Here is a 27,109-nt window from a genome sequence, read left to right as displayed (position 1 = left end):
AAGTATATAGATTTTGATATAGATTAAATATTTTTATCAAAGGTGCTTGAGGTGCTTTAACTTTCTGCAACCAATAAAATATAGAAACCAATATGCCCTGCTTAACAGAGAGAAATGTTTTCATGCCATCGATATGCTGTCGCTGGCCTTTCAGGGTGTTCGCAGGATTTTATAATTTGGCAAGACCTTACAGTTCATCAGCGACAGGCCATGGTGTAGGAGACCAGGAGTCAAGGCGCCTGGCCAAGATCGTGCTCCATCTTCCTGCTTGTTTTCACACTGCCAGCTCCGATGGCGATCAGACCATCTCGTCTGTTCAATAAAATGTCAGTTCACCTCTGACCGAAAAGAGGTCTTTTACTGCTCATAACTTTGTAAATGTTCTGCTGTTGAAAGGGTTTTTTTTTCCTATTAGTATATTATGTTGGAAAGAATTCTGGGTTATTTGTCTTAGAGGACAATCTGCCACCCATGTATTGGTCACATTAGACAACATTAAATCCTCACTCAAACCCTTATGATTGTTTAAAGCAGCTTTCCTCAGTGTTTTCCATCCAAGAGCACACTTACATACTGCATATATATAAAAAGTTTGTGGCACACTGCCCCATCATTACAAACACACATACCAACAATATAATTATTAATATTCTAAACAAAATATATTTTAATGTTTAATATAAGTTTGCCTCAAAGAACATAGTCAACCTATCCTGGCAGGAGGTGATGATCTGAGAGAACTCGGCCACCCTCGGCCCTATGTTCTTGTTCTTTTTTTAAAGTCTGATGGCCGTGGACAGTTGTCTAACTGCGACACAACACTAATATATAACCATGTAATTTGTTAATTTAAAAAAAAAACATGTAACTGTTTTTTCCAAAAACTCCATGGCACGCCCGATAAGGTGTGCGGATAGACGCCGGTCTAAAGGAGGAAAGTAACGTGGCTTCTCTTTCTCACAGGAGCTGACGAGCGCTCTGATGCACGTGAGGCTTCATCTGTTTGTGCAGATCTTCACGCTGGTGTTTTTCCCTGCCGCAACATGGTTATTCCTGCAGTTCCTGGCATTTACCACCATCAACAAATGGCTGCTAATAGGGTAAGTTTGTTCTTAACTGACTTCATTTGAGTTCAGTATTGTTCATTGAATATAAACCAAATAAGCGTGATATTGTCAATTAATCTGTTATCTAAATTGTGATGGGAGATCTCTTAATACAATATTTTAAAGGTAAAGTTAGCATTTAGCGGTTCAGTAGTTGTCTTCTACACAGCAGTACCCTATTTTTATTGTGGTTTATGTGTAAAATAAAACAGCTGTGGCTTATACGATCTATGTATAGCTCAGATACAGGCCGTGAAGATGATTTTCTTTTTTTAATCTTCAGATATGATCTTCTTATTGTATCTCCCAGCCATAACTTTTAATTTGTCACAAGGCATATATTTTTTGTGTGAAACTTTACTGTCTCTGAAACACCAGTGTACAAAATATTGCTATAATTTTTATTGTCTCAATTTCAGGAACATGGTGAATGTGGTCTTTAAATGTGTGGGAAAATATACCGTAAAGTCTGCTGTTCTCTAGCTTCAGCAGACAGACCATGTTTAAATGAAAGCCAATACACATTTAGGATATGTAGAAATATAAATAATTTTTTCATTACTTTTTTAATACGGCATTAAACGTTTTATACATTTTTTCACATATTTATATACAGTACAGTACAGTGCATGTTCCTAACGCAGTACTTTACTGCAATCCATATTGCAGTAAAACATTGATTTTTCTCAATCCATGGATGTATGTAAGGTTTGGGAAATTCGTGTTTTATTTTTAAAATGATGCACCTATTATAATAGAAGGAAATGCCATTCAGTGACACAGAACAAACTTGCTACAGTCAAGAGCAGTGTCCTGTACTACGGTATGTAGTGTATTCATATGACAGGATACATAAGTTAATTCCTGTTTTTATCCTCAGTTTTATTTCTTTTGTGGCACTTGCTGTCATTCAGTTTATTTGTAAATCCAGACTTGTAGCACTAAGTCATGTTCATTTTCATCAGTGTTTGATCATTATTGTGACACTGCAGAGAAATTCTAATAATACAATCAGTTCTACACATCACTGGAAACCAACAGCAGCTCATACAATCCTGGAATAATTAATTAAGTGTTCAGACAGGGACTTTTAGCTGCATACAAATCATTTACGCCTTATCCCCATAATTGTTAGTGTAATACTTGTTCTTGTCCAGGTTTTAATGCAGTGCTATACAGAAGTTAAATGCACCTTACCTTATACAGTTGTTCATACTGTATTGGTGAGTTTTGGTCATGTAAAATGGTTTGGTAAGGTGATTGTGAGATTCCAATAGGAGTTTATGAATGGATAGAGACAGCAAATTAATGGGTTATTTTTCAGCCCCTTTTAATTATTAAATTGTAGCGATAAGTAAACTAAAACCACACACAAAATTGTTTTCAGAGTTTGGTAAGTGTAGGCACGAAACAACCACTGATTTTGAACCACACAGTTTTATGAATTTAGGATCATCAGCAGCTTTTTGGGGAATGTTTATTTTCTCAGACCTGTGTATTTGTTTTAAAACTTTGACTTTCCCACAGACAGAGAGGTCCTAGTGTATCTACTGGGCCCCGAGGCTCCTTAGTTCGACTTATTTTATAAAACATACATTTGTCAAGCTTAATAGAAAGTGTGTTTTTACTTGTCATTTCTGTCTTGCATTTCTATGAAAGCCCTGTGTATGTATGTATTTATGTGAAATCTACATTTTCCAAGAAAGTGTTTACATAACTGGAATCACGTGTTCTCCTCTCTCTGCCCCGTGTTATAAAGACTTTTTTCATTCATTCTTCCTCGACACCTGGGACTGCAAGCCTCCATCAATGTCTCTCTTGTTTTATGTTTTACTTTTACCAAAATGCAGGATAAAATTTACCCCTGTTACCGTAGTCACCAGTGTGAAAGTGAAACATTCTAAATCTTTAGAACAACTAAATCTTAAAGACATTTCCAGTTAAGTAGGGACATGGAGATCTAAAGGCAAAGGCGTGTCACCTGCAGAACAGGCACAGAACATAAGAACAGTGTATCTCATCTAGAAGAATCCTACCACTGACAAGAAGACTAACTGAGATTTAAACCTGCTGTCTGCACCCCACAATGATGAGCCCCTTTCCAACACTGGTTACAACACATATAGACAAGGGGAACTCTGGAACTGTCTCACTCATCCATATTGATGATGTGACTCATGATGGCAGCAACAGGATGAATTCTGAGGTTTATAGAGCCATTTCATCTGCTTATGTAAAACACATCTTCAGCAGCGCTTCAGAGAAATTGCATGGATTAATCTCATGATTTCAAATACATATTGCCTGAACGTATAGCAGAAATAATGTTCCAACGCTTTTGGAGGGCACTGTACAATATACATTTACAAATATCCATAAATGTGCCATATTGTATGGTAGATTCAGTGTCTTAGATTGCATAAATCCTTGGTGTTTCATTCCAAAATCCCAAATATAAGAGCAAAGCCAACACAATCACAGAGCCTCTGGATAGGTGAGTTAAGGCATTCAATGTTGATGTACTAACTGGAGGAGAGGGGATAAGAGAAACAGGGAAGAATTTCATGGAACTCCTCAACATGTAAAACATGAAACATGTACAGTAAATATCATAATGAACACATCTACTGTGAGTTATACGGAAACTAAATGAGTCCACATTGATTTCAGTGAGCACCCTGAAGCCTGGTTTACACTGCAGAACTAAGATAGCAACGACTCTCTGGCCTCCCCCATGGCACTGCCAGTGGCTCAGCTCTGAGACGGATTCACTCATCTCAGTAACACTACTCCACGCACTTTGAGGTTCAGAGAAAAAATATTGCTCTGCGTTTATATAGTCATGACTGGGGAGCTAGCTATGCTCTTCTCTTCCTTGTGTTTATTTCCATTTAGATGCTCAATCAATTCCTGATTGTTGCCACTCTGATATTTTTATCATTCTGTTCAGAGGTCTCTTCTTTAATCCTCAGATTACAGACTGTTGGCTGCATGCCTCCGCCTGTGTCATCTGCAGTTATTTTGACCAAAGCTGTTGGTGGAAATGAGGTAAGGCGTCTTCAGAGGTTTGTGCTTTTTCCGAGGGTTTCCAAGTTTTAATGCAGTACTATCCTGAAGTTATTCATTTTCACAGTGCATGATGTTTGCATTTTGTTGGAAAAGCATGTTACAGAATTGTAAGAAACAACACCATTCATAGGTTAATTTCACTTTTGTGCATTTATTTTTGATAAGCGTCTTGACAAATATTTTTAATTACAGAATATCGAATACATTTCTGGTATCGCAGGAGCTTGGCTAATCTTAACTATTTGGTGTCTTCTAAAACACTACAGCTCTAAATAATTTATTTTCAAATGGGCTATCAGTTATGAGACCCTCTAGTAAGGCTGTATAGAGATGTTCCTGAATAGCTTCCTTTAGGTCCTTTTCTTTACTGTTGTGTTTCAAAGCGTACATATTTAATAGGCGCAGTTAGATGGCGTTGTGTATATTATCTTCTGCCAGTTTTATATTCAGGCCAATTCAGTTCTTTTTAAATTGCAGATTGTGGCAGATAGTAAGATAAAATTTTACCATTGATGTACAGCACACTTAAGTTTATCTGTTCACATAAGGAAATGCATAACCTTTACTGCAGTTTTTAATGGTAAGGAAGAGCCCCATGTGCTTTGTTTAAGACTATAGTGTTTCAGTTGAGCATTCTGCATACAACCAAACCCAGTGCAGCCTGCTACAATGTTTCACATTGGTATATTTGGGTTCCCATTTTGAGGGAGAATTTAACCTTGTAGGCATTGCTGGTTGAAGTCTGGACTGTGACGTTCAGCATGTGACAAGCATCCAGAAAAGGCAATACACGACTAGACCAATGGTACTGGTCAGATCTGAACAGGTATTCCTTGGGCTTAAAGGAAGAGTAACACCTACACCGTTGCACAAATGTCTTAGACATCTTAGGCACAATCAGGATTTTGAATATACTATATGTTATGAGCATTGGTTTACTCAAATCCTCAGCTAGAATTTGCCGCAATTGTAACAGCTTAGACTGTTATTGCTATGCTGTAGCTTAGTTAGTTGGTGAGAAGAAACCAAGTTTATCCTTTAGCAATGTTTTAATATGCAGCAATCAGAATCTTTAAAATCCTAGATCACAACAACCAAAGGTGAACTGTGTCGTTATGTAGTAGTTAATCAGTCATTTTTTACCAGTCAAATCGAATTGACTCATTTTCTGGTGTTCGTCATCATTAGCTTCATCTACTTACTGTACCTCCACATATCCATAAAGATAAAAAGCTTTTTGTTCTCCAAACTACAGATCTGTTAGGATTAACTGTCAGCTTCAAACAAAATGGCTAAAATTCCAGTAGATGATCACCACAGAATTGTTTCTGTCTAAAGAAGGAAGAGCGTTGAGTGAAAAGGGGAGAACAGAAACATCTGAGACTTTTGCACAGCAAGGTATGACTTTTCAGGCACACGGTAGCTTGTGGTGTTGTCACTGTGAGCCTCATCAATCTTTCAGACGAAGCCCACGCGGCGGTGGGCGCTGTGCGGCTCACAGTGTGAGACATGGTGGATGGTTCTGTCAGGGCACGTTGCCGTTCTCCAGTGAGGGTATGACATGGAGGTGAGTGTTGGCTAGTGCTTCACAACTCTGAAACTGGGGAGGTGTGAAATTTAAATTCAGAAAAAAAAAAGTTACCATACTCTCTTCAATGTCTCGCTTTTATCTGCCATTTGATCTGAAAATGAAAATCTTTTTCTTTTCTTCCGGAGTTGTGCGGTCTGAACCAGTGACATTGGTTATTCTGACGTAGTTTTGATGTTCATGAAGGCTTGCATTTGGTAATGTTACTAAAATCATGATAAAGACTAGCCAAAGCGGTCATTGGCTATTGTGTATTAACTAGCAATTCTTAACATATTGTAGGTATACCAAATTTGTGTGACATAGTTGAAATATTGTTATCATATTTGTTAATGTTCAATTTCTGCTACCGATGGTTGTGACAGAATGACTTGGCTTCAGTATTGGCTTCATTTTTAGGGCAGTATTTACAAAGATGCGTCAATGAGACTAAATGTATTTTATGGTCAATTAATAATACAATTGTTCATTTTTAAGGTCCTTAGGATTTGCTACTATTTTGGTATCAAATGATGGAATTTACTTAAATTGAAATTTCATCAGTTTGCCATTCTGGTGGTAACAACAAACCCTGCTCCAGAAAACTGGTTTTGTTCAGTGCCTTTAAGTAGAAGAAACAAGTACCGTTCATTGTTATTTACTATTCTCCTTCAGATCATTAATAATTCTAAAGTAAGAACATTCAGGAAAGAACATTCATTATATAAAATCAGTACACGCATGGGCATACTGTAGGTTATGTAATGATGTTAAGAGTGATAAAAAATAGTCCATGAACTTTTATGTTTTTCTTAAAGTTTAATTTCTAGTTCTTCGTTTCAAACTACATTGACAGTATAAGCATGTAATTTGTGTTTCATTGATGTCCTTTACATAGTCACAAATATATGGTGGTAGCAAAGTATGTTCAAAACTGTGGGGGAAAAAAAAAGAAAAGAAAGACTTTGCAAATTACATCCATTTTGAATAACAGCTGAGCACGATATAGGGTTGAGATGATCTGTACAAATTCAGACACTGTCTGTAGGTCTGAGTGACCCTGGTAAGGAGGCAGTCAGGAAGCCTCCTTTCCTCCTTGTGATCACTAAGCTTACAGCAGCCATATCACCCTGCAACTCACAACTGACAACCCACTAAAGCTAAGCAGGTGTGAGCCTGGTAACTACCTGGATAGGAGACCTCCTGGGACAAACTAAGGTTGCTACTGGAAGAGGTGTTAGAGGAGCCAGTAGGAGGTGCTCTCCTTGTGGTCTGTGTGTGTCCTAATGCCCCAGTAGAGTGATGGGGACACTTTACGTTTAGATGGAAACATAAAACGAGATTTCCACTCTCTGTGGTAATTAAAAATCCCAGGGTGTTTCTTGTAAAGAGTAGGAGTGTAACCCCGGTGTCCTGGCCAAAATTCCCATTGGCTTTTACCAATCATGGCCTCCTAATAATGCCCATCTCTGAATTGGCTTCATCACTGTGTTCTCCTCCCCACTGAGAGCTGGTGTGTGGTGAGCGTACTGGCGCACTGGCTCAATATAAGTGTAATGAATTAATATTACAGAAAGGATATCCTGCTCTGCTGAACCAGGATCTGTGATGATTGGCTCTGATAGCTGTTTCTGACTCACCTTCCCTTGCAGATATCCTTCCCATCCACAGAGCCCCTTTACAACATGGTATAAAATTCATCTCGTTTATATACCTTATCTGCACATTTTATTTCCCCTGACATGGAATGTCTGTGTTCTTATTTCAGCAATCAATGTACTCTGAATGCTGTCTTCAGAAATGAATTCCAGAGACTGCAGGGTTTAATTGTTCTATCTTAAAAGGACCAAAGGTTGCCTTTGCTTTGGTTTGTCTCGTCTTTTGATCAGGTATCCATAAACTCGTTATAGAGTGTTTGTACAGTTTCAGAATGCGCGGGCTCCTCTGTGCTCCTGGCGGTCCCAGGAAAAGCTGGCACAGCAGCAGGCTGTTCCCTGACCCCGGCTCAGCCGTCTTGCTCCTCCTGCTCTAGGGAGAGGGGAGGAGAGAGGAATGGAGCCAGGGACAGCCTCGCCACGAAGTTGCGTTGTGTCTACCAAGTGGTCCCTCTGGGAACCGACAAACATGCCACTTCTTCAGATCGTTATTAATTCCTGCTTTGCATTTTCACTGTATGTAATATTAATGGGTCACCGCAGCTTTGTACTCGAATATGGAAACACAAGAGAGGGGCTACACCTCAATCGATGCTGTGAATAATGTTCTTCTGATAGTACAATGCCTTTTGTCTGTGTGCTTAGACAGCATTCCTTTCTTAACCCTTTCAGCAGCCTGTAATTCACAGTCATTTAACCTCTCAAGAGCAGCAGAGTGTGGATCGTTATCATCTGTCAAACTGAGCAGGAAATGTTTTTGTAATTAAAATTAAGGGCATAGCCAAACCTGTTTAACTATTTAAGCCTTTCACAGACCATTTAAAGTTGGCAGTTTCAAAGGAATTAATGATTGTCTTCTTTTATTTACTACAATATGTCCTTTATTGTTTAAATGAAATTAACTACCTCTTTCTGTACATCCCAGTGCTATATTTGAATGCAGACGTATTGTGGAGAAATGTTTCTTTGGAGAAATCAAGGAGGGCAATGGTACAAACAGTGTCTAGCCAGTTTCACGGGTCGTATTTATTTAGCTTTTAATTAAAATTGAGTGGATTATTTGCAGTGGTTGTAGTGGGAGGCATTAATCAGACTTCAATTTTAAGGCTATGGAGTGAACATACCAAGGTGTTTTATATGCTTATTGGAGTTTTTTTGTCAAGTTGAACATTTTTCCAATAATTAAGCACAATGTACTGAATTCCCAGTATCAGTATTGCCTTAGCTTCAAGACCCTGCCCGCCCTTATTGTCTTTTGTCCAAGAGTATAATTTCAGTAAATTAACATTTTTTGGTTCCTGTATTGCTTGCAGCTTTACTTGGACTGCACTTTTTCTGTTTTTTTTTAGCCTTTAATTCAGCATAAGGCACTTTATTCCTAACCTTTGCACCAAGTTTCAAATTGGAGGACCTGGGGTTCTATGGTTAAACCAATACATAATAATAAATCATATGGCTGAAGCTCTTAAGATACCAAGATGTTGATATAATTTTTGAAATTTGATGTCCATGTTATCTGAAGCCCAGACATAGTTATTATTGTTTTCTATTTTCTTAATAATAACAACTACATAATGATGCTTGTGTTTAATAGCCTTTTATGAAGAATTTAGCATGCAATTTAATGTTATAGGAACAAAACTACCTATTACCCATTTCAACGCACAGACTTGTAGTGTTTTATTATTACTTTTAAATTTCTTTAAGATTTACAGGGATGATGTAATGAATAATCATCAGGGAACAGCGTAACACTAAATAATAGTAAAGACAATAATCTGTTATGTATAGCATTTTTCATAAAAGTATCTCAAAGCTGTGTTCATAAAAAGTTTCATAATATTAGTGTATAACAATACAATCCCCAGTCCCACAGGGTGCGGAATTCCAGCACAACTAGAATCTGGCCACTGTGCATATCGAGTGGGAGTGATCTGTGTGGTAGACTGGGGCCAGACCATGGGGCCAACACTCTGTCAACGGCAGGAGTTTAAGGGCCTCCAGACATTTAAAGAGCAGTGGACCTGATATAACAGAATTTGTTTAAAAAGGGCAGAGATCATCCATAGGGTGTTGTGTAAGCCTAGTGCCAGAGACTGTTGTTAGATACACTGAGCATTTGCCTGAATGTGCTGCATTCGATACTGACACCGAAACAGACGGCTGTATGCGATTTTCAAGCCATAGGCTATACATCTCCCGGATACTCAGAACTTCCACTTTTATCAGCCGCCTCTTCCCCCCCATATTAGTCGGTCCTAATGAGGGTTTACTTATTTGTCAAAGAACAAGTCTGGATTTTGTATGAAATATAATGTAATCAGCATATAAGAAAGTATTATAGCAGTCAGTTCTCCGAGAAAGAAAGAAGGTCATGTCTGAATTTCTCCACACCAGACAAAGAGAGAAATGGCTGTGGGTAAATAATAACTTGAAAATTAAATATGTACTCTACCTTCACAGTGCACAGCACCTGAAACCCCCTCATGAATGGGGTTGGAGATAACTTACAGGATTTCTGAGAATTTGAACCAGTACAGTGCTATGCCTAAAATGAACACTGATGTTGAAGTTCTTTGTATTGTGCCCTTTGTCTATTGTTTCTTAGCTACTTATATTCACTGCATGAGAATTGTCTTTGCTGGGGAGACATTGCCTATTCATAATCTGACTTGATAGGTTAGGAGTATGTCTCTGGTAACGACACGCGTGTGAGTAGTGCAGAGTGCTCTCTTCTGAAGTGTGTGCTGTCAGTCCCCTTGCCATTTCCCATGCTGACACAGACCACACAGCACATTTAACTGACTGGAGGAGTGACCCGGCTCACACTGACAGCTCCACAAGCTCACAGGTCCCTGTCCACTCCCAGGCTCTCCGTTTCCGGAGAAGCTGAGGGTATCTCGACCATTAGAAGGCTGTGTGCTGCCTTTCTGGGATCCCAGACACAGCTGCATAATGACAAAGCCCATGTGTGGGCTGGAGAAGTCTGGATTATAGGGCTTGGCCTGGGCTTGGAACAAGCACGTTACTGGTTGAGCGACTTGTGTACATTTATGTGCTTGGTTAAAATGCAACTGTATAGGGCTTGTCCCCATTCCCTACTTTTTCTATACTAATAAAATACGTACCATTACCTAAGTGCTCCGAGTTGTTGCTCTTCATGAAGAGGCATGAAGCGAAATAAGAACTGAAGAGAATGTATGCTGGGCAGCATTGCGCCCTTGCAGTGCTGGGGCCCCGAGTTCCGTTCTGGACACGAGGAGCTCTCTGCATGGAATTTCCTTCAGGTGCTCTGGGTTCCTCCAAAACACACTGGCGGGTAAATTGGCTTCTGTCAATGGGCCCTGGTGTGTGGGTGTGTGAATCTGTGTGTTCAGTATAGCAAAATGGCCTAAGACTGAGTTGGGCCTCCGCAGACGTTTGTGAAATACAGTTTTTATAGCTTTGGTTTTAATCCAATTGAAAGTGAATAGAAATGAAATGGAAGAAAAATATTTCCAGTTTAACGATGGCTATTTTCTTGCTTGCAAGAGTTTTCTAACAATGTAAATGTCAGAGTTTAAAATCAATGCAAAAAAAGATAAATAGTCATAATCTTAAATCCTGGGTTCTGCAATTAAATCATTCCAGCCATCCACTTTAATGAAGAAAAATCATAAAACTGTCTTCTGATAGATGTGCTTAGTGGAGTGAAAGTCTCACCTCTTTGAGAGAAGTGTATTGGGTTATATGTAATCTATGATCTATGAATCCTAATAAATCAGTGATATTTGATTTTATTATTTGTGTTCTTATTTATGTTGGACAAATATCTAAGACCAGACTTTTTGCAATGTAAAAAAGGTAATACAAAAAATTGCACACATTCCATATATACTGGACATAAACACAGAAGCTGGTTTTAAAACTTGTTTTCTGTTTGTTAAGCGTTAGCCAGGAAAGAGAAGAATATTAGCTATCAAAAGGTGCCAAATATAATCCAAAACCATTAGAGGGTCGTACTCTTTCTAGCCTCCTTGTTTCGAGACCCACGGTAGCAAGGAACATTTCACACTGGCTTATAGCTCTATTATGGGACTGTTTAAGTCACGGGCCTGTGTAATGAATCTAGAAACCCCAGTGGAAGACAGCTCACAAGACCCCTGTAGAGATTTGAGGACCACTTTGGAACTCTAATCCACTCAAAATGTGCTGATAATTTTCCTTGCCAGGACACTCTCTGCCTGGTGTCACAAGAGTGGCCTCCTGGGAGAGGATCAGCCAATGATAACAAAGTAGCCAGATGTCTGGTTCTGGCAAACTCCCAGAAGTCAGACAGCGGTACGCAGCAGCATCCGCTGTGGGCTGGAGATCAAAGATACCTGAGAATTACTTATGGGCACAAAATATGTGTTGCTTATTCTACAGTTCCCATTAATAACAATCTGGGAGAATTTGTATTTCTAATTAACTCTTTCTTTCGGCATAAATGTGCTGTAGGTTTTTAGGCTGCAGCAAAATTTACAGCAGTGGGAGCGAATAACAGGAAGTGCGATCCAGCTGAGTCAGAACACGGCTCGAGCGCAAAAGCAGCTTTCAGAACAGCTTGGTGTTGAGGAACCTCGGTATATTCCTTCCAAACTAACAAAAGTGTTCGCCTGGCCTCAGGCACGTCATCTTACATTTGGTGGTTACTGAGACCCAGTGGTAAGATAGAGGTGAAAAGGTTCTCATGGCTTTCTTAAAGGCGTGCACATTATGTTAAGCTCTGATTGAGCAAAATGTTTGCTATAAATTGATATAGCTAACTAGAAGGCTGAGTGGTGTTTTGCATTAGCTGTACTTGTGAGTGAGATGCTTGATTTCATATACAATAATGTGATCTTTCTTTTCATTCTTTAGACTCCCTGCATGTTTCATGATCTGTAATCAATTGATTTTCTTGCATATTCTGTAATATGTAAATAGGCCTAAGCTGATTTCCTACATGTGGTGTGGATAGTGCTCGTTCTTTTACATTAGTTGTTTGAAAGGGGATTTTTGAAGAGGTTAAACTCGGATGTGTCAATTTTCTTACAGTTAGATTTACTGTCTGCCTCTGCCTGCTCTTTCTGCAGTTGCCTGTGTATATCTGCCTTTTAGAAAGTTTTTTTTCAAGAAATCATCTTTGTATTGCATAGCAAGGTTCTCCTTACATGCACAGTGGAATAGGTCACTGTACTTGAGTTGTGATTTGTCCTGTTTCTTCTGAATCCACTGTAGTATTGGATAACTACCTGGTGGAATTACATAAATGCATTTTATTTAGGTTTTGAATGGTAATTACTAATTTGTTCCTAGGAAGTGTCACATTTAAGGCCCCATGTAATGCTTTTGTGGTCATCCTGTTTATGATGAGTACTGTACTGTATCTTACTTTGTTAATGCTGTGAATAATCTAAATTCTGGTCTACTTGTATACTGTGACTATGCCTTGTGATCCAAATCAAACCACCTAACCTTTATAGTTGTTATATGGAAAGACCAATCACTTATTTGAAATAGTGATTTTTAATTCTTCAAATAAGGATTTATAACCTGTGTTGTTTTTGTGTTCTGCTTTTTCCCCAATTCATAATGTTCATTTTAAGTACCTTTTCTTGAGTATGCATGAAATCTCCCATTGGCTTATTGTTGTACATTTAAACATTCCAAACCTTCAAAGTACAGTATTTAAAACCAACTAAAGCATGCTACCTATTTTGATTACAGTTGATTATTATAGCCTTTTTGCACCAATGAAAACTTTTATTAGGTAATAATTTCTTGAAGGTTATTTGAAGGATTTAACATTGGAAAATGTACAATGATGGTGATGTTTTAATATAAAATACGATACATGGCTCCTAGAGAGATTGTCTTTAACTGGATTTTCTCCTTTGTAACCACACGTGGAGCAATCAGTTTGTATATTTGTCTGTGGTGAAAACTGTTTTTAAAACAACTATAATTGATAAGTCAATTGATTGTGCTCTTTCTTTTAGTATAAATAAATAGAATTATTTAACACCTGAAGAAGTATTCATAGCCAAAAGGTTGTTTTTTATTTCTAATTTTCAAACAGAGCTGAAAGAGCAGTTAACATCTACAGCATGTGCTACTCACCAGCTCCCCACTGATGTCTAAAATATTGGAAATACTCATTTTAAAAATCAAAATCTTATTGTAAACAAAATGTGTGATTTCTGTTGTGAACTCATTTCATAATTCTATCTTCAGATGTTCATATGTTACACCTTTGCAAAAGGTGCGCGTAATTTGACTTATTTTTGAAGATAAGATGGTCTTTTTTGTTATCTGAATTTGTCCTCAGAGTTTGATGCAGCTGATATACACATGTATATGTTCTTTTATTTTATTAAAAAATTTGCTTGAACGTTTGTGTTTCAAACACAAGTTTTTTTTAAACTCTGCCTTTTCTGTGTTCCTGTTTCCCCATCCTCTACACTAGTCTGTTTTGACATTCCATTAATTTATTGACATTATAAGCTTTAACTTCAAATTGTTTTGAGGACTGTGATAAAAACGTTGGTGGTGTACTGTACGTTCGGCAAGAAGAAAACTTTGAGGAGAAGACAACAGGAAAACAAGATTTACACCTTTAAGGATGAGTGTTGTTTCCACCTTAAGAATTTTCTCTGCCTTGATCTGAAACAACTGGCAGATCATCCAATACAGGTGTTGTTTTTATGAGGAGTGTACTGTAGTTGTTTGAATGTTAATCTAAGGTAGGGTTTTTAACAATCTTAAAAAAAAACAGGACAAGGGTGCTTCAATTGTTTAAAGCCTGCAACAAACTCACTTGGATTCCATTTCCTTTGGTCACAGGGAATCGGATTAAGGATTTATAAGTTCTGCACTCAGAACTGTGAAGGTATGATGTGGTGTAGGGTCAAAGAATCAACAAACAATCACGTCCATAAGGAAAAGAGGGGGTCCTGGTCATGGTGTTCTGGTCCAAGCTCTGAAAAATCAAGAGGATCTGCTCCTTGAACTGTCAGCCTTTTGTAACAAGCACTGGAGGCATCCCTTGAAATATTTAGATACTCCTGTTCTACTGCCGGTTTTCAATCTTTTGGTGTTGGACATCACTGTGAATTAAATTTGTGTATTTCTTGGTATATATGTGGGAAAAAGTGGATAACTCTCTTTAAGGTTATTCTTTTTAATGTGGTTTTGTTTCATATATATCATACACTACATCCTCCTGAGGTTGTAGCAAGCCTTTACCTACTGTGTTTTGTTACCACTCAGACCTGTGTGTTTATTAGATGGTACGAGTAACCCAGAAGCATGAACACTTTGGTATGTGCCCTTTCAAATTACACAGAATAGGTCTGCAGTTCAAAGTATCAAGAGCTTTTTTTGATGCCCAAAAACACGCACAACTTGGTAAACCTACAAAATAGGTCATCTGTTTCTTTTTAAGAGTTTGGGCTTTTACAGATGTAGTGTAGGAAAAACAAAATAAAACATAAAAATCTAAACCAGGGTTAGAATAACTTCCTTCTTTGCTATTACTGCTTTTGTTGCAAAAGTGTTTTAAATTATTTAGCAGAATAAAATTACTTTTATTATTCTTCATCTTTTCTTAGGAAAAAAAACAATTGAATTGGGGTTTTTTACATTGAAGTTAAATATCATTGCAAAGGTATTTCAAGAAAATAGGTAAATATTGAACTGTATTACGATATTAATTAATCAATCAATTAAGAGTGTTTAGTTTTTGATCATAGAAAGCCCTGTAGTTTTTATTCCTTGTGACCACACCTCACAGTGTGTAGAATTCAAAATAGTCATCTTTTTCATTATGTCTTCCAAATTAATAAGCGGTAAAAGCACATCGAAACTAGAAATTTACAATGTGTTTTTTTGGGGCAAAGATTGGAAATATAGTCAAGCTTCATATACAGCAATGACTGTAATGAGCCCCATAGGACTGTACACATGATCTGTACTGTAGTCTAAATTCCAGATGAGTACCTGGTGATTGAAGGAAGGTTTCAACTGTTGGCAGTTGCAGAGGCCAGTGCAATATAGCTGGTCTCAGTCATATTCCTAGTGGACAACTGTCCACATCTCAAAAATCAGCCCCACAATTGGCACTAATTAGCGGGTTGCCTAGCATCTCCTTAGAGAGGCCCAAGACTGAATGGGCATGTACATTAAGCTGCCCTCTCCACCAATTAGAAATTGGTCCCTGCGGGGGGACCTTCTATGCTGCTTTGTCAGCTCTGTAGGGTGTGATATGGGATCTGCGCTGGGACTGAATAACACAAGCTTTCGTTTTGCACTGTCGGCCTTATGTTTTCCACACGCTAAAAGAGCTAAAACAAACACACAGAATTTAATTTTAAAATGTTAACTGGTAGAAAGACACAGCTGGACTTGAGCATTTCATTTATAATGTGTAGACATTTATCACCCTAAACCTTGGTCAGATTTGTGCGTATTCAGCCTACCCTGGTTTAAGAAATATGCATTTGTGTTTGTTCTCCTCATTGGTTATGAAAATGTTAACTTTAACTAACAATCCTGTATCTGGTGATGGATACAAACCTTAACCTTACAGCATTCTTATTTTTTGTTTTTTGCTTGGCTTTTCCAGTAAGAACAATGTTCCCTGAATAACCTGGGATCTGCAGTGATTACATAGCATTTGTGTGCCTGTAAATGTGATAATTATATTTTTAAATTATTCTGTAATGCTTTAAATGCAGTACAGTAGACCATTCTCCAGCTTGGGTTTGCCTGATGTGGATTTGTTAAAAATCTGAACTAACAAAAAATCAATGGAACAAATATCTGTCAGTTGAAAAGAAAAATTGAAAAATTAGCATTTACACGCAGTCCACCAAAAGTGGTATCTACAGTAACCTGTGCTCTAGAATCTTGTAAAAATATCTGCAGCACATCCACACAACCTCACACCTTGTTCTCTCTGTCTTGTTTGCACTCCTCTGATGAAAAGTTTGGTGTTTGCCTTTTTTGATGGTTTTTGTACTTTTTTGGTTAATACCCTTACCACACAACATACTGTAGCTTCCAGACGAAAAGAAAAAGTTAATGAGATCAGAGGAAAAAGTAAAGATTCTGGGTAAGTTGTGTGAGTGTTTTCAGTTTCCACAATTAAGAAGTGTTTGATAATATTCATTTACCATAAGTATATGTCATAAATGTATATACTTTTATTGCACTATGTATTTATTACTAGATTTCAACTACAATTCAGTATAGGTAGGGCTATTCATTTGAGTCAAATAATCTATTAATATAAAAATTGATGAGTTTACATGGCTGCGTTTACGTATTGCTATTTGTTACATTAGGGGTTAAGTTTTTCCCCAGGTTTATGTACAGTATTACAGATTGATTTTTCTTTTTACCCAAATTAATTTTAACCCCCTGTACTCCTTTTGTGCCTAGCTAATGGTGTTTTCTTTCTATGTAGGAATTTACAACATACTGTACAGTATATTGGGGTATTTATCAACCTTTACATTGCTTAGTCATAACAAAGTAATTTTGTAATTACAGCTTTGACATCATGTTACTTGCCTGTGATTGAAGTTCACTTCAGAAAAATAAATGTCCTCTAAGGAGTCCAACACAGTGGTTCAGAGCCTTTCCGACAGTATTTTCCATTCAATGTATGCACCTGTGTGCACTTGAGAAATGACTATGGACAATAGATCACAAGCATGCTGCATGCAAAGAGTTATTCCTCTGTAAATGCCTTTGGGAAGAAATATAAAAGCCCTTGTGGTTTTTAAAAATTTAGAGCTTTGTCTTTGTGCATTTTCATTTCTGTAAATATATATTGAAAAGAAAGGAAAGAAGAAAAAGTTTCCTAGACTGAAAGATCCAAACTAGACACCTTTTCCTATGACATTTCTCTTAGTGTAAATTTGTTCATATTGGTTATTCATACAGTAAAGAGTGTTGAAAGTCTCAGAATTTCTGCTATTATATTTTAAAAGATATGTCCCCAAAAGAATATTTTAAAGTTATTTGCCATATTTTTAGCTTGTTCTGCCTCTTATTCACCACATGGTTAGTTTCTGCATGTACAGTACCAAACACGTCAGCTCTCTAAAATGGAAAAATTGATCATTTTTAAAGACGCTTATTCTATGTACAGTGTTTTGATAGGTACACCCCCTTAAGATTTTATATTTGACCTTCACTTAGTTCTCACAAAGTCCTGACAGGAGATACAACTAAGTTAAAACTCATTTAACAAATAAAACACAGAAAATTTTAATTTGTCATATTTATTTTAAAAAGTCAGCCATATTTATTACCTTTGTGTGAAAAGAAAGATAATGTATAATTGGAGGAAATTCAAAACCGTTGCCAATCTACCCAGGAGTCGACGTCCTACCAAATTGTCTGCAATTTCTAACTGCATGATGCTTCTATAAGTCTCAATAAACTTATATTATTGCAAAAATATTATAGCTGCTAAAGGGGGTACCACAAGTTGCTGAATGAGGGAGTGCACTTACTTTTTGGGGTTTATAGTAGTTTTTCACCACTGTTTGAGACTCCCAGCGAAAAGATTATCAGAATGCTTCAGAAAGGTCTTGAAATGCTTTGATTTACCAGTAATCCATATACAGTTTAATTTGTCCAAAAACATGTAAAACATAATAGACTTCTTCTTTCTACCACTGATTCCTGAACTATTTATCTATATTTGACTGAAATTAGAAAGTGAATGCAGAAAAATATTTTAGTTGATATACTATAAACATAATATAATAACAATAATAAATAAAAGTTATTTTATGGGATCAAGAACTATCCCTATCACTACCTTCTGTCATAGAGAGTTGCATTGCAGCATTAAGTGCATGGTGTGGCCTGCAGTGTCAGCCTGGTGCCCACAGGGAGATGTCAGCTGTCCTGCAGATAAATGACACAGTATGCTTCAACACTACAGTATTTAGTGAAATGTTGGTTTTCCTTTTCCAGTAAAAGCTAAGGGTTTGCTACAGAATACCATTTTTCCCATGTTGCACATGGCTCATGTGGCTCATGTGGCATCTTAAAAGGTAGAGTGCAACTTCCCTGTTTTATTACCTCCAATAACTCAGGCAATGTTCAAAAATATTTTATGATTGCGTTCAGTGTCTGCTTTTGGGAAATGATTTACCCAGGTATTAATAACAAGAGCTGTTACATGACCATTACTTGTCAAATGTACTGAATCTGGCAACAAGGCTCAAAGCATGTCATTGGATGTCCTCTTCATGTAACTGGCATTATCCTCGACAAATGCAGTCATGCCATTAAAATCGACTGTAACTGTGTTTAGCCATTTGACAGTGCCCTCATTTACAGAGTGCAGCCCAGATGCAGAGTATCTGCTGTTACTGCTGATATGCATTAACTTCACTGCTACTCCGTAAAACAATGTGCAGTAGGTAGAACTTCTCCGCAGGTACAGGTGTCTTAATCAATTCTTGGATTTCTGTCTTGTGCAAATAAGCAATTTTGGGGGATCTTTCCCATCACAGTGACCTGCCGTGGAAATGCCTCCCACCTCTCTTTATTAAATGTAATTTAAGAAATTAAGAAGTTTCTTGGCAGTATAATGGAATGGACAAATACTTCTGTCAAGTCATAACACAGTATGTCACAGTTCCAAATTCTCTCTGCCCTTGGATTTAGTTTTTTCCAAAGGACTCTGTCTCGCCAATCTCAGTTCTAGCCTTTTGCTTCTGTGGTTACGTGATGTTAAATCTCAAGTGATGTCTAATGATAATTTGCAGGTTGAACAGGTTGTATAAATTGGGTTTCATCCATCAATGCCCAGTACATGCATTAAGGTTTTTAGCCAGGAAATCCTGAAATTGTGATTTTTATTCTAAATCAGGTCATTATTGGCTTAATAGAGCTCATTTAACATCTTTTCCTAGATTTTCAGGTCCTGGAGCTTTGAAGAGAGCTTTAAAACCTGCAGACACACCAGCTCTCCAGAACCAAGACTACCCCCTCATGATTCTGTGTTTAGATCTCTCTAAACTTTTATTTACTCATATGCATTAATTGAACAGCAACTCCTGACAAATATTGATGGACTGATTTCTTAATTAGTTAAGAAATTAGGGAAGTTTAATGGAGTGGCTAAAGGGACACCTGGAGCATACCAACTGAAATGCAAGTAACATTGCCAAGTCAAGGAAAACAGAGGGCTCCAGTTATAAGAATTAAGATTTGAAACTAATTTTTGTTAATTCCGTAAATGTTTGTACTGTAGTAATGAGGCTATAAAGTAAAAATGAATCATGTCAAATTAGTTAAATATCACTTATTGATAAAGCCGGATATGGGTTTAAGCAGTACCAAGGAAACTTATCATACATTAATGTGATTAATTAATCTGTGTGTGTTATGGGAATTGTGCATATGAATGAAAGTTATCTACACATTTCGTGTCATAAATATAATTAATTTCAGATTTGCTTTGTGACCGTTAGGATCCCTTTATCCATTTTTATATAGTTTGAATATTTGTCTATTTGGTATCTCCTGTTTTACTAGGCTCTTACCACATAGTCACTGTGCCCTTCATTGGCTTCCAGGGTTTTTTTCTGCAACTTTGCTTTTGTCATGTTATACCAAAGCAACCTTTCAGTTATTTTTTACGCTAAAACTGTGTCATCTAAAACAGCAATCTTAATAAAGAATCACCTATGTTCACACATTGGCGGTGTAATGCACTTGCGCCACCAAAAATACAGTATACAGTTTGTACCTTGTCTAATTCCCAAACATGACTTATTGCAATTTCCTTTAACTCCAAACCTCTCCGCACTACATCTTAACCTACTGTAGTTTTATATGGAAATAACAGTAGAACAGCCATTTCTTTTCAGTCCCAGTTAAACAACATACCTCAATTCTCTAAATTACTTCTTTCTTCATGTACAGTAACAGCAGTTTAGTAAAAACTAGGCTCAGACACAAGATTTTAGTATGATTCACACTCACTGATAAATTCAATTCTGCTAATTCCTTGATTGCTGAAACTACAGAATTTCTGTCAGATACATCCCGATAAGACTGCAATGATACTTATTGTTTCTTCCTGTAACTAGGACAATTTCAACTTGTTCATTGATGGAAATGAAATGTAGCCAAGCACAGGTGTAAAGGATCTTGGTGGTTATCTTGGAAGCAGATTTGTGTTTTGAAAAGCATGTTTCAAGGTTGCTATGGTGTCTTTATTCACCTGTCTCTAACACGGCTTTCTACCACCTCTTGATTTTTGGTGTTCTGTTGAGTACTACTTCCTGGTGTTTCAGAAAAAAACCTTAAAAGGCTGTTGCGATTTCTGCTGCACAGATTTTAAATACAACAAAGATGATAAATTACATTTACTGTATATTTATAATCTGCCTTCACCATACATTCTTTCACACTGATCTCTAGACTCTGTCCTGCACTTTTCACTTTTAACAAAATTTCAGTTCTCCTGGTTCAAATACAGGTAGTGGAATGATCTTTCAATGGATTTGGAAATTGTGTAAAATTGTGTTTCTCTTAGCTTTAGTGGTTTAACCTGTTTTCATTGCCTGTTGTTTTCAGTATTATTTTTCACCTTAGAAATTGTAATTTACACAAATATTAAAGCAGGGCTGTTTGGAAGGATGTGTCACTCCTGCTGTATGATTTGTCAGCAGATGATGTAAAACGTGAGAAAATTGAAAGGAAATAATTGATTAAATCATTGAAAGATGTCAAAATAATACTTAATCAAAGAGAGGAGATGCAGTAATATGTGTTCTACTAACCTGTGGCAATGACACTAAATGAATCCACTCAATAATATGATACACAACCTGCATTGAAAGTGTGATGTAATAGACAAGCTGTCCGCTAAGGATTAGAAATGATAGTTATTAAATAAGCAGTAACAAGGAAGGTTTGAATCATTATGAGTATTGTGTAGAAAACTGGAATATGCCTCTTCCTAGATGCAATAAAAATGTTTTTTAGTGTTATGGCTCTAAAATTAAGTAATTTAAAACAAACACCTGAAATTCCATGTTATACAGAGAGCACCCTGCTTTTTTCATGAAACTTATTGCTTTTTGCAGGCACTAGGTGCTACAGGTTGACAGGCAAGTGATAAGGCAGCTTTTGCAAGGACCCACACAGGAGGCCTACCTAATATGATGTCTGGCCTAAGGGCCTATGGGAGCGCAGTTGGATTATTATGTTAATGCATGAGCCTGCTGCCCTCTTCCTATCCCAGCTGGCTTCCCTGTCGTTAGGAACTGCTTTGCTCTGACAGAGGAGTAATATGCTTCATGATTGAAAGGGCAAAGGATCCAGGAGTAAAAAGAGCAGGGCCATGCTGATAAGCATATGAAAAAAATAGCATTGTTGAAAGGTTATAATACACAATTCGAATGCCAGAATAAGCAGGCAAAGGAACAGTTGATTTTGTGCCGGTAAAAGGGAATATTTTAATGGGTTGTGAAGACCTTTAGTTCATCAGTAAATACTTGCTGAATGTCGGAGAGATATGGCCTCAGACAAAAACCCATGAATCGGAACAAAAATCCAGCTTGAATAATGTCTTGCTTTTAAAAATAAAATAAATAATGTCTTGCCTTAAAAATAAAAATAGTATTGTAATCTTATGACTTTGCAGAGTAGTTGTCTTAATTGAAGTCTGTGTGTGAACTACTTTATTGAGTTAGGACCTTGAACTATGGATTGGATTGAGAACTGGATATTGAGATGGGCAGCTCAGAACATTTATTTTGTGTGCTGTTAACCATTCTTTTGTCAGGTTGGATATCTGATGCATTTGGATTATTGTTACAGGTAAACCAGGAGTTACCTGTGCCAAAACGTCTTGGTATGCGGATTTTCCCTAAATTAACAGAGTCTGCAGGACCTGTAGATGCAAGACATCCCCAAAATATAATAATCCCCCTCAATATTTTCGCAGTAGCCAGGAGTGTTTCCTTCACAGGAGCTTCACCTTTTTAACGACAAACAATGCTGATGAGCATGTCTCATTAACTTTTCATTCAAGTTAGACAGTAAGTCGGTCGGTCCAATTGCCAGGCAGATGTAGTTTGCAAATTTGTATTATTTTTTCCTCTAGTGCAAAATAAATCTGTAGGGGTCTGTATGCAAGCTTTGACACAATGATATAAGGTTGTTATCCAAAAGGATCCCTGCGCGCCACAAGAGGAGAATCGTTTACCACATTCATCAGTGGCACCCAACTCAGTCTTTATGCTTCAGCAACCACACTGCACAGCAGAACAGGTGGAGGACTGAGAAGTTGCTTCACCACTTAACTTAAAGGGAAAGTTTATGTAGATCAGAATGAAATTGGTGCAAGCCTAGTGGAATTACCAAGGACATGAGGAGTTAACACCCTTACTCTTATAAACGGGGACGCCATTGGATCTTTAATAACCAAATAGTCAAAACCCTGGTTTTACGCCTTAACTGAAGGACTACAGCTCTTTCAGTACGCGTCCTTCGTCACCAAACGGGCATAATGGTTTGGAATTACTGATCGGAGGGAAGAGGGCCACCTGGTGGTCCACCAACACCATGTCCAGCAGCAGCCTGGTTTTCCACAGAAGTCTCCCATCTCAGTATGGACCAGGCCCAGCCACACTCAGTTTCTCAGATCTGACAAGGTCACAACCACATTTTCTCTCTGTTGCTGGATAAGGAGGAAATCATTGCATCGTGTTGCCATAGTGCCTCAGTTAGCAGACTTCCATTCTCAATTCACAGAAAAACAATTTAATACAAAGAAAAGAATAAGAACAAGCTGCATATTTACTTTTGTAGGTTTAGTCATAATTGAGTAATTATGTCAACTCCCTCTAACGTTCTGCTGCATTTTTATTAAAAAAGCTTAAAAATAAGTGAAGTCTTTACAATTATTCTGTGACTAACTTTTAGTACTTGTGTATTTAAATACACAGACATTTACAGTAGAAGTGGAGGAGACCTTAAAATAAAGTCTTGCCATCTTTAAAAATATATTGTATTTTATTATTAAAAAATAATGTATTTTATTGTTTACACATGTGAATTCATTAAAAAAATATTTTAAACACTATATCAGTGTTGAAAAAGAAACATGTGTGACCTGAGCACGTGTACAGTACATACTGAATTGGCATAAAAACCTTTAATTGTTTGAAGAGTAAAGTGAATGAGTCCTCTTACATGCATAATATTCACAAGTGAAATTTATCTCTGGAACTCAAAAAATTACTAGGAAATGCTACTTTGAAAAAGTAATTTTAATATTTGACTGCATAGCATGGAATTGTACAAGTAGCAAAAGTAAGGCATCTATTGAAATGATTTCAAATATTGTTTAGATGATTTACTAGTCATTTTAAAAAGATTTGTTTGCTTAAGCATTTAATATAACATGAGTGCAATTTTACAGTGGAATACTATATCCTTTTACTGTCCGAGACATTTCCTACAAGATACTGGGATAATCAGGCCATCACTGAAGGTGATGAGAAATGTATAGAAATATATATGACACTGAATTCACTAAAATGGTTTCAAATTATGTATTAGTTTTAACTGTAAATGCATTTCTGATAGATCTATTATAACATTTGCTAAATTAACATTTAAACCTCAAGATACTGCTTGCAGTTTGATTTCCAATGGGATTTTATGATGTCTCATGTCAGCAAGTAATCGTTCCAAAGTTAAATTAAAAAAAAAATGTTCTCTATTATTTTTCCTCAATAGTCATGTAAGAAATACTGGTGGTCATGATTTGCTTCTTGTGTTAACTCAGATCAAAGCTATTTCAGTTTCTATAACTTCTATAACCTAAGAGATCTTTAACAGTTGATTTGCTTTTGTGTTCTAGCATAATATTCCGTGAATCACAGAATTGTTTTCATCCCTGTAGAGTATGATGGGGGCACCACTTTGTTTGGGTTTTGCAGCAGTATTATTTAGAATTAAATCTGAGATGTTTGTGGCTAAAGACTTAATGTAGGCAGTTTACGGGTGCTTGAGTTTTCAGTTGGTTCGCTGTCAGTGATTTTCTGTGGTTGACACAGAAATCTGCAGCCAAACGCAAATTCGGCACCGTTGTCTGCAATCACCAAATACAGAAGAGTTTGAAAAGTGTATCAACGTGCAAAAAAGGAGAATATGAAAAAATATTTCATCATCTGCCTTAAGGATGCCTCGGTAGTTTTTTTTTTATTGTGCCGATTCGTATACTTTCACAGGTTACAACGTTTGTGCATACAAAGTACAGTACTGTATGTGAAGTGTTTTTTTTATTGAGTGTGTTTGTTTCTGTTACTATAATCAAGTTCAGTTGCTTCAAGTTATTTACAGAATGCAGGAACAGATTTTCTCTCTGTCTGCATCACAATAGTCTGCTTTGGTGAAGAACAGTGCTGTTGTGTCATTATATTCAGGGCATTGCTGTTAACGAGATGAAGGGCATCAACGGGTAATTGCTGGGTAAATATTTTGCTTCAGCTAAATGTCAGTAAAAAGGTGGTACTGCAACTCAAGCAAGGTGTTCTTTTCTTAACAAGAGATAATAAGAAACAGATGAGATTTGCAGTACAGGGATTGTCTTTCTTTCTTACCGTGTATGTCAGGGCTCGGGACTCACTTCATCATTGTACAGCGTTTTGTTTTGATTCTGCCTTGAAAGCTTTTTCCTTGGGCTTTTTTTTAAACTTCAGTGACTCGGAAAAAGCAAAGGCAAATCAGATCTAACAGATTTTATACTTGTGAGCAAGATCACAGTGTCGCATTAACAAATGAGTATTTTCTGTATGATAGGCCTACATTTCCAGTATCATCTTACGAAGTACAAGGCCTCCCAAAATTTTATTTACTTGTTTGTTTGGCAGAAGTTTTTCTTTCTTTAGTGGTAAATTTGCTCGATGACTCAAATACTCAAAATACGACAGTTCTGAGCCGACCAATGTGCTCATTCTCCACATGGACAGCTTCCCTCATTAAGCCATATTTAACACCCAATCAAAACAGTCCTGTAGCAAAGGAAAACTAAGTTTAAATCTGGTGTGTAACCAAATTAAAGAAGACATGGTTTAATGTATATCTGTACTGCAGCCATGGCCACACAGAATTTTCGTGGAGAGACTCATTATGAATGTTATGTTGAAATGCTTGTTTTGGCTTCTATGACTTTTAATGGCCTCATTGTCTCGATGCTCACTGCTGTCTCCTACCTGTAAGTCTATACACACTTAACACCGATGTCAGTCTGCCAGACCCTTCACAGAATGTGTTCTAGCAGAGAAAGAGCCATTTGTTCTTATGCTTCTAAATTCTTGATTCCCCTTCCATCTACAGTTAGACATTTTCAGTTAGTTTCTGAGATGATGTGTCGGTTGAAGCAGATTTTTTGTGAACAGGCAACTTATATAACAAGTTTATAATAGGGTCAGCACTCTTTAATTGTTTCCTTTTTTGTGCAACACAAAGAGTTTGAGGTTTTGCACCATGACACCTGCTATATAAAACCACAGTTGTTATTAGCTCAAAGCAATGTTAAATATAATTCCATGGACTAATGAGAGGAACTTCAAGCTCGGAAGATGATACTGTCAAACATATGACATAAAAACGTCATCCACAATCCCAGCACAGGCCTTGGTGTAAATATGCCAGCTCCGCAATTTCAAGTCATTTACTTACAGTTCAAACAACACTGCTTTTCTGCCTAAATGAATACCAATATGACAGTGGAGTGCAACCATCATATTTTTGAGGAAAAGTGAAATGAATGGAATTAGATGAATCTTATTCGGTGGTAGATGTCATGGATTGATTTGTCTGTCTATTTATCCATCCATTTGTTTTCGTACCTGCTTATACAGCTCATCAGACAATAATCCATACTGGGGTCTAATTTGCAATCTTTGCATTTCATGGTCCCTTCTGTTTCCTAAGGAATTCTGCGGGGAATAATTTGACAAACTCGCTTGATTGACGTATGGGTTTAGTGCAGCATTTTGTTTGATGTTTGTGTTTAGAGTTTTCCCAAGCCCTTTTCCCGCTTAATTAATCAATGGAGACGCCAGGTATCCCCAGCAGGGATCCCCAGGTCATTTGTATTTGGAGCTTCTAATTCTATTCACATTAGTGTGTGGAGCTGTATCACACCAACACTCACCCTCCGCATAGGGGAAAGGCTGAAGGGAAATGTTCTGTCTGTTTTTTCATGTTCATAATACTACAAAATACTGTACATTTTCATGGGTTTGGACATTCCAATGTCAGTGCTGTTCTTTCCGATTGTGTGGTATTAATAATTGCCTTATAAGAAGACAGGACCCCTAAATTAATTTGTTAATTAATTCACGTGATGGATTTGAGTAATTAGCTAGTGGGGTCATACAAATGAAACAATGCACTCTTTGGAGCAAGAACTAATCCGCAAATGATATTCAACACGGATAGCAAGAAATATAATGAAAGGTAAAAAGCTTGTGCAAACGTTTGTCTGTGGCCATTTAAATATGGCCATCCCTTATGGATCTATACCTCAGCAATTCTCAGTTATTTTTCTTTCTCCCAGGCCAGTAGCGCAGTCTTATTCTATATCCTACCTGTTTGGCTTCCTGATGAAACAGTTGAAGTTGATAGTAGCAAGTCTCAGCTGACATCATTGA

General features: G+C 37.2%; 1 protein-coding gene across 1 annotated transcript in view; it reads left to right on the top strand.

Moving 5' to 3' along the window:
* Positions 1-27,109, top strand: part of slc10a7 (solute carrier family 10 member 7) — a 129,081-nt gene that overhangs the window by 5,787 nt on the left and 96,185 nt on the right. Inside the window, exons 3-4 of the mRNA XM_088633139.1 lie at positions 964-1,100; positions 4,079-4,154. Of these exons, the coding sequence (XP_088489265.1) occupies positions 964-1,100; positions 4,079-4,154 (213 nt within the window). The remainder of the gene's footprint in view (positions 1-963; positions 1,101-4,078; positions 4,155-27,109) is intronic.

This window comes from Lepisosteus platostomus, chromosome 1 (genome assembly GCF_059453375.1).
Source record: "Lepisosteus platostomus isolate fLepPlt1 chromosome 1, fLepPlt1.hap1, whole genome shotgun sequence".
Classification (NCBI taxonomy): domain Eukaryota; kingdom Metazoa; phylum Chordata; class Actinopteri; order Semionotiformes; family Lepisosteidae; genus Lepisosteus; species Lepisosteus platostomus.
The sequence above is the reverse complement of the archived record's forward strand: the minus strand, read 5'-3'. Positions and strand labels throughout refer to the sequence as shown.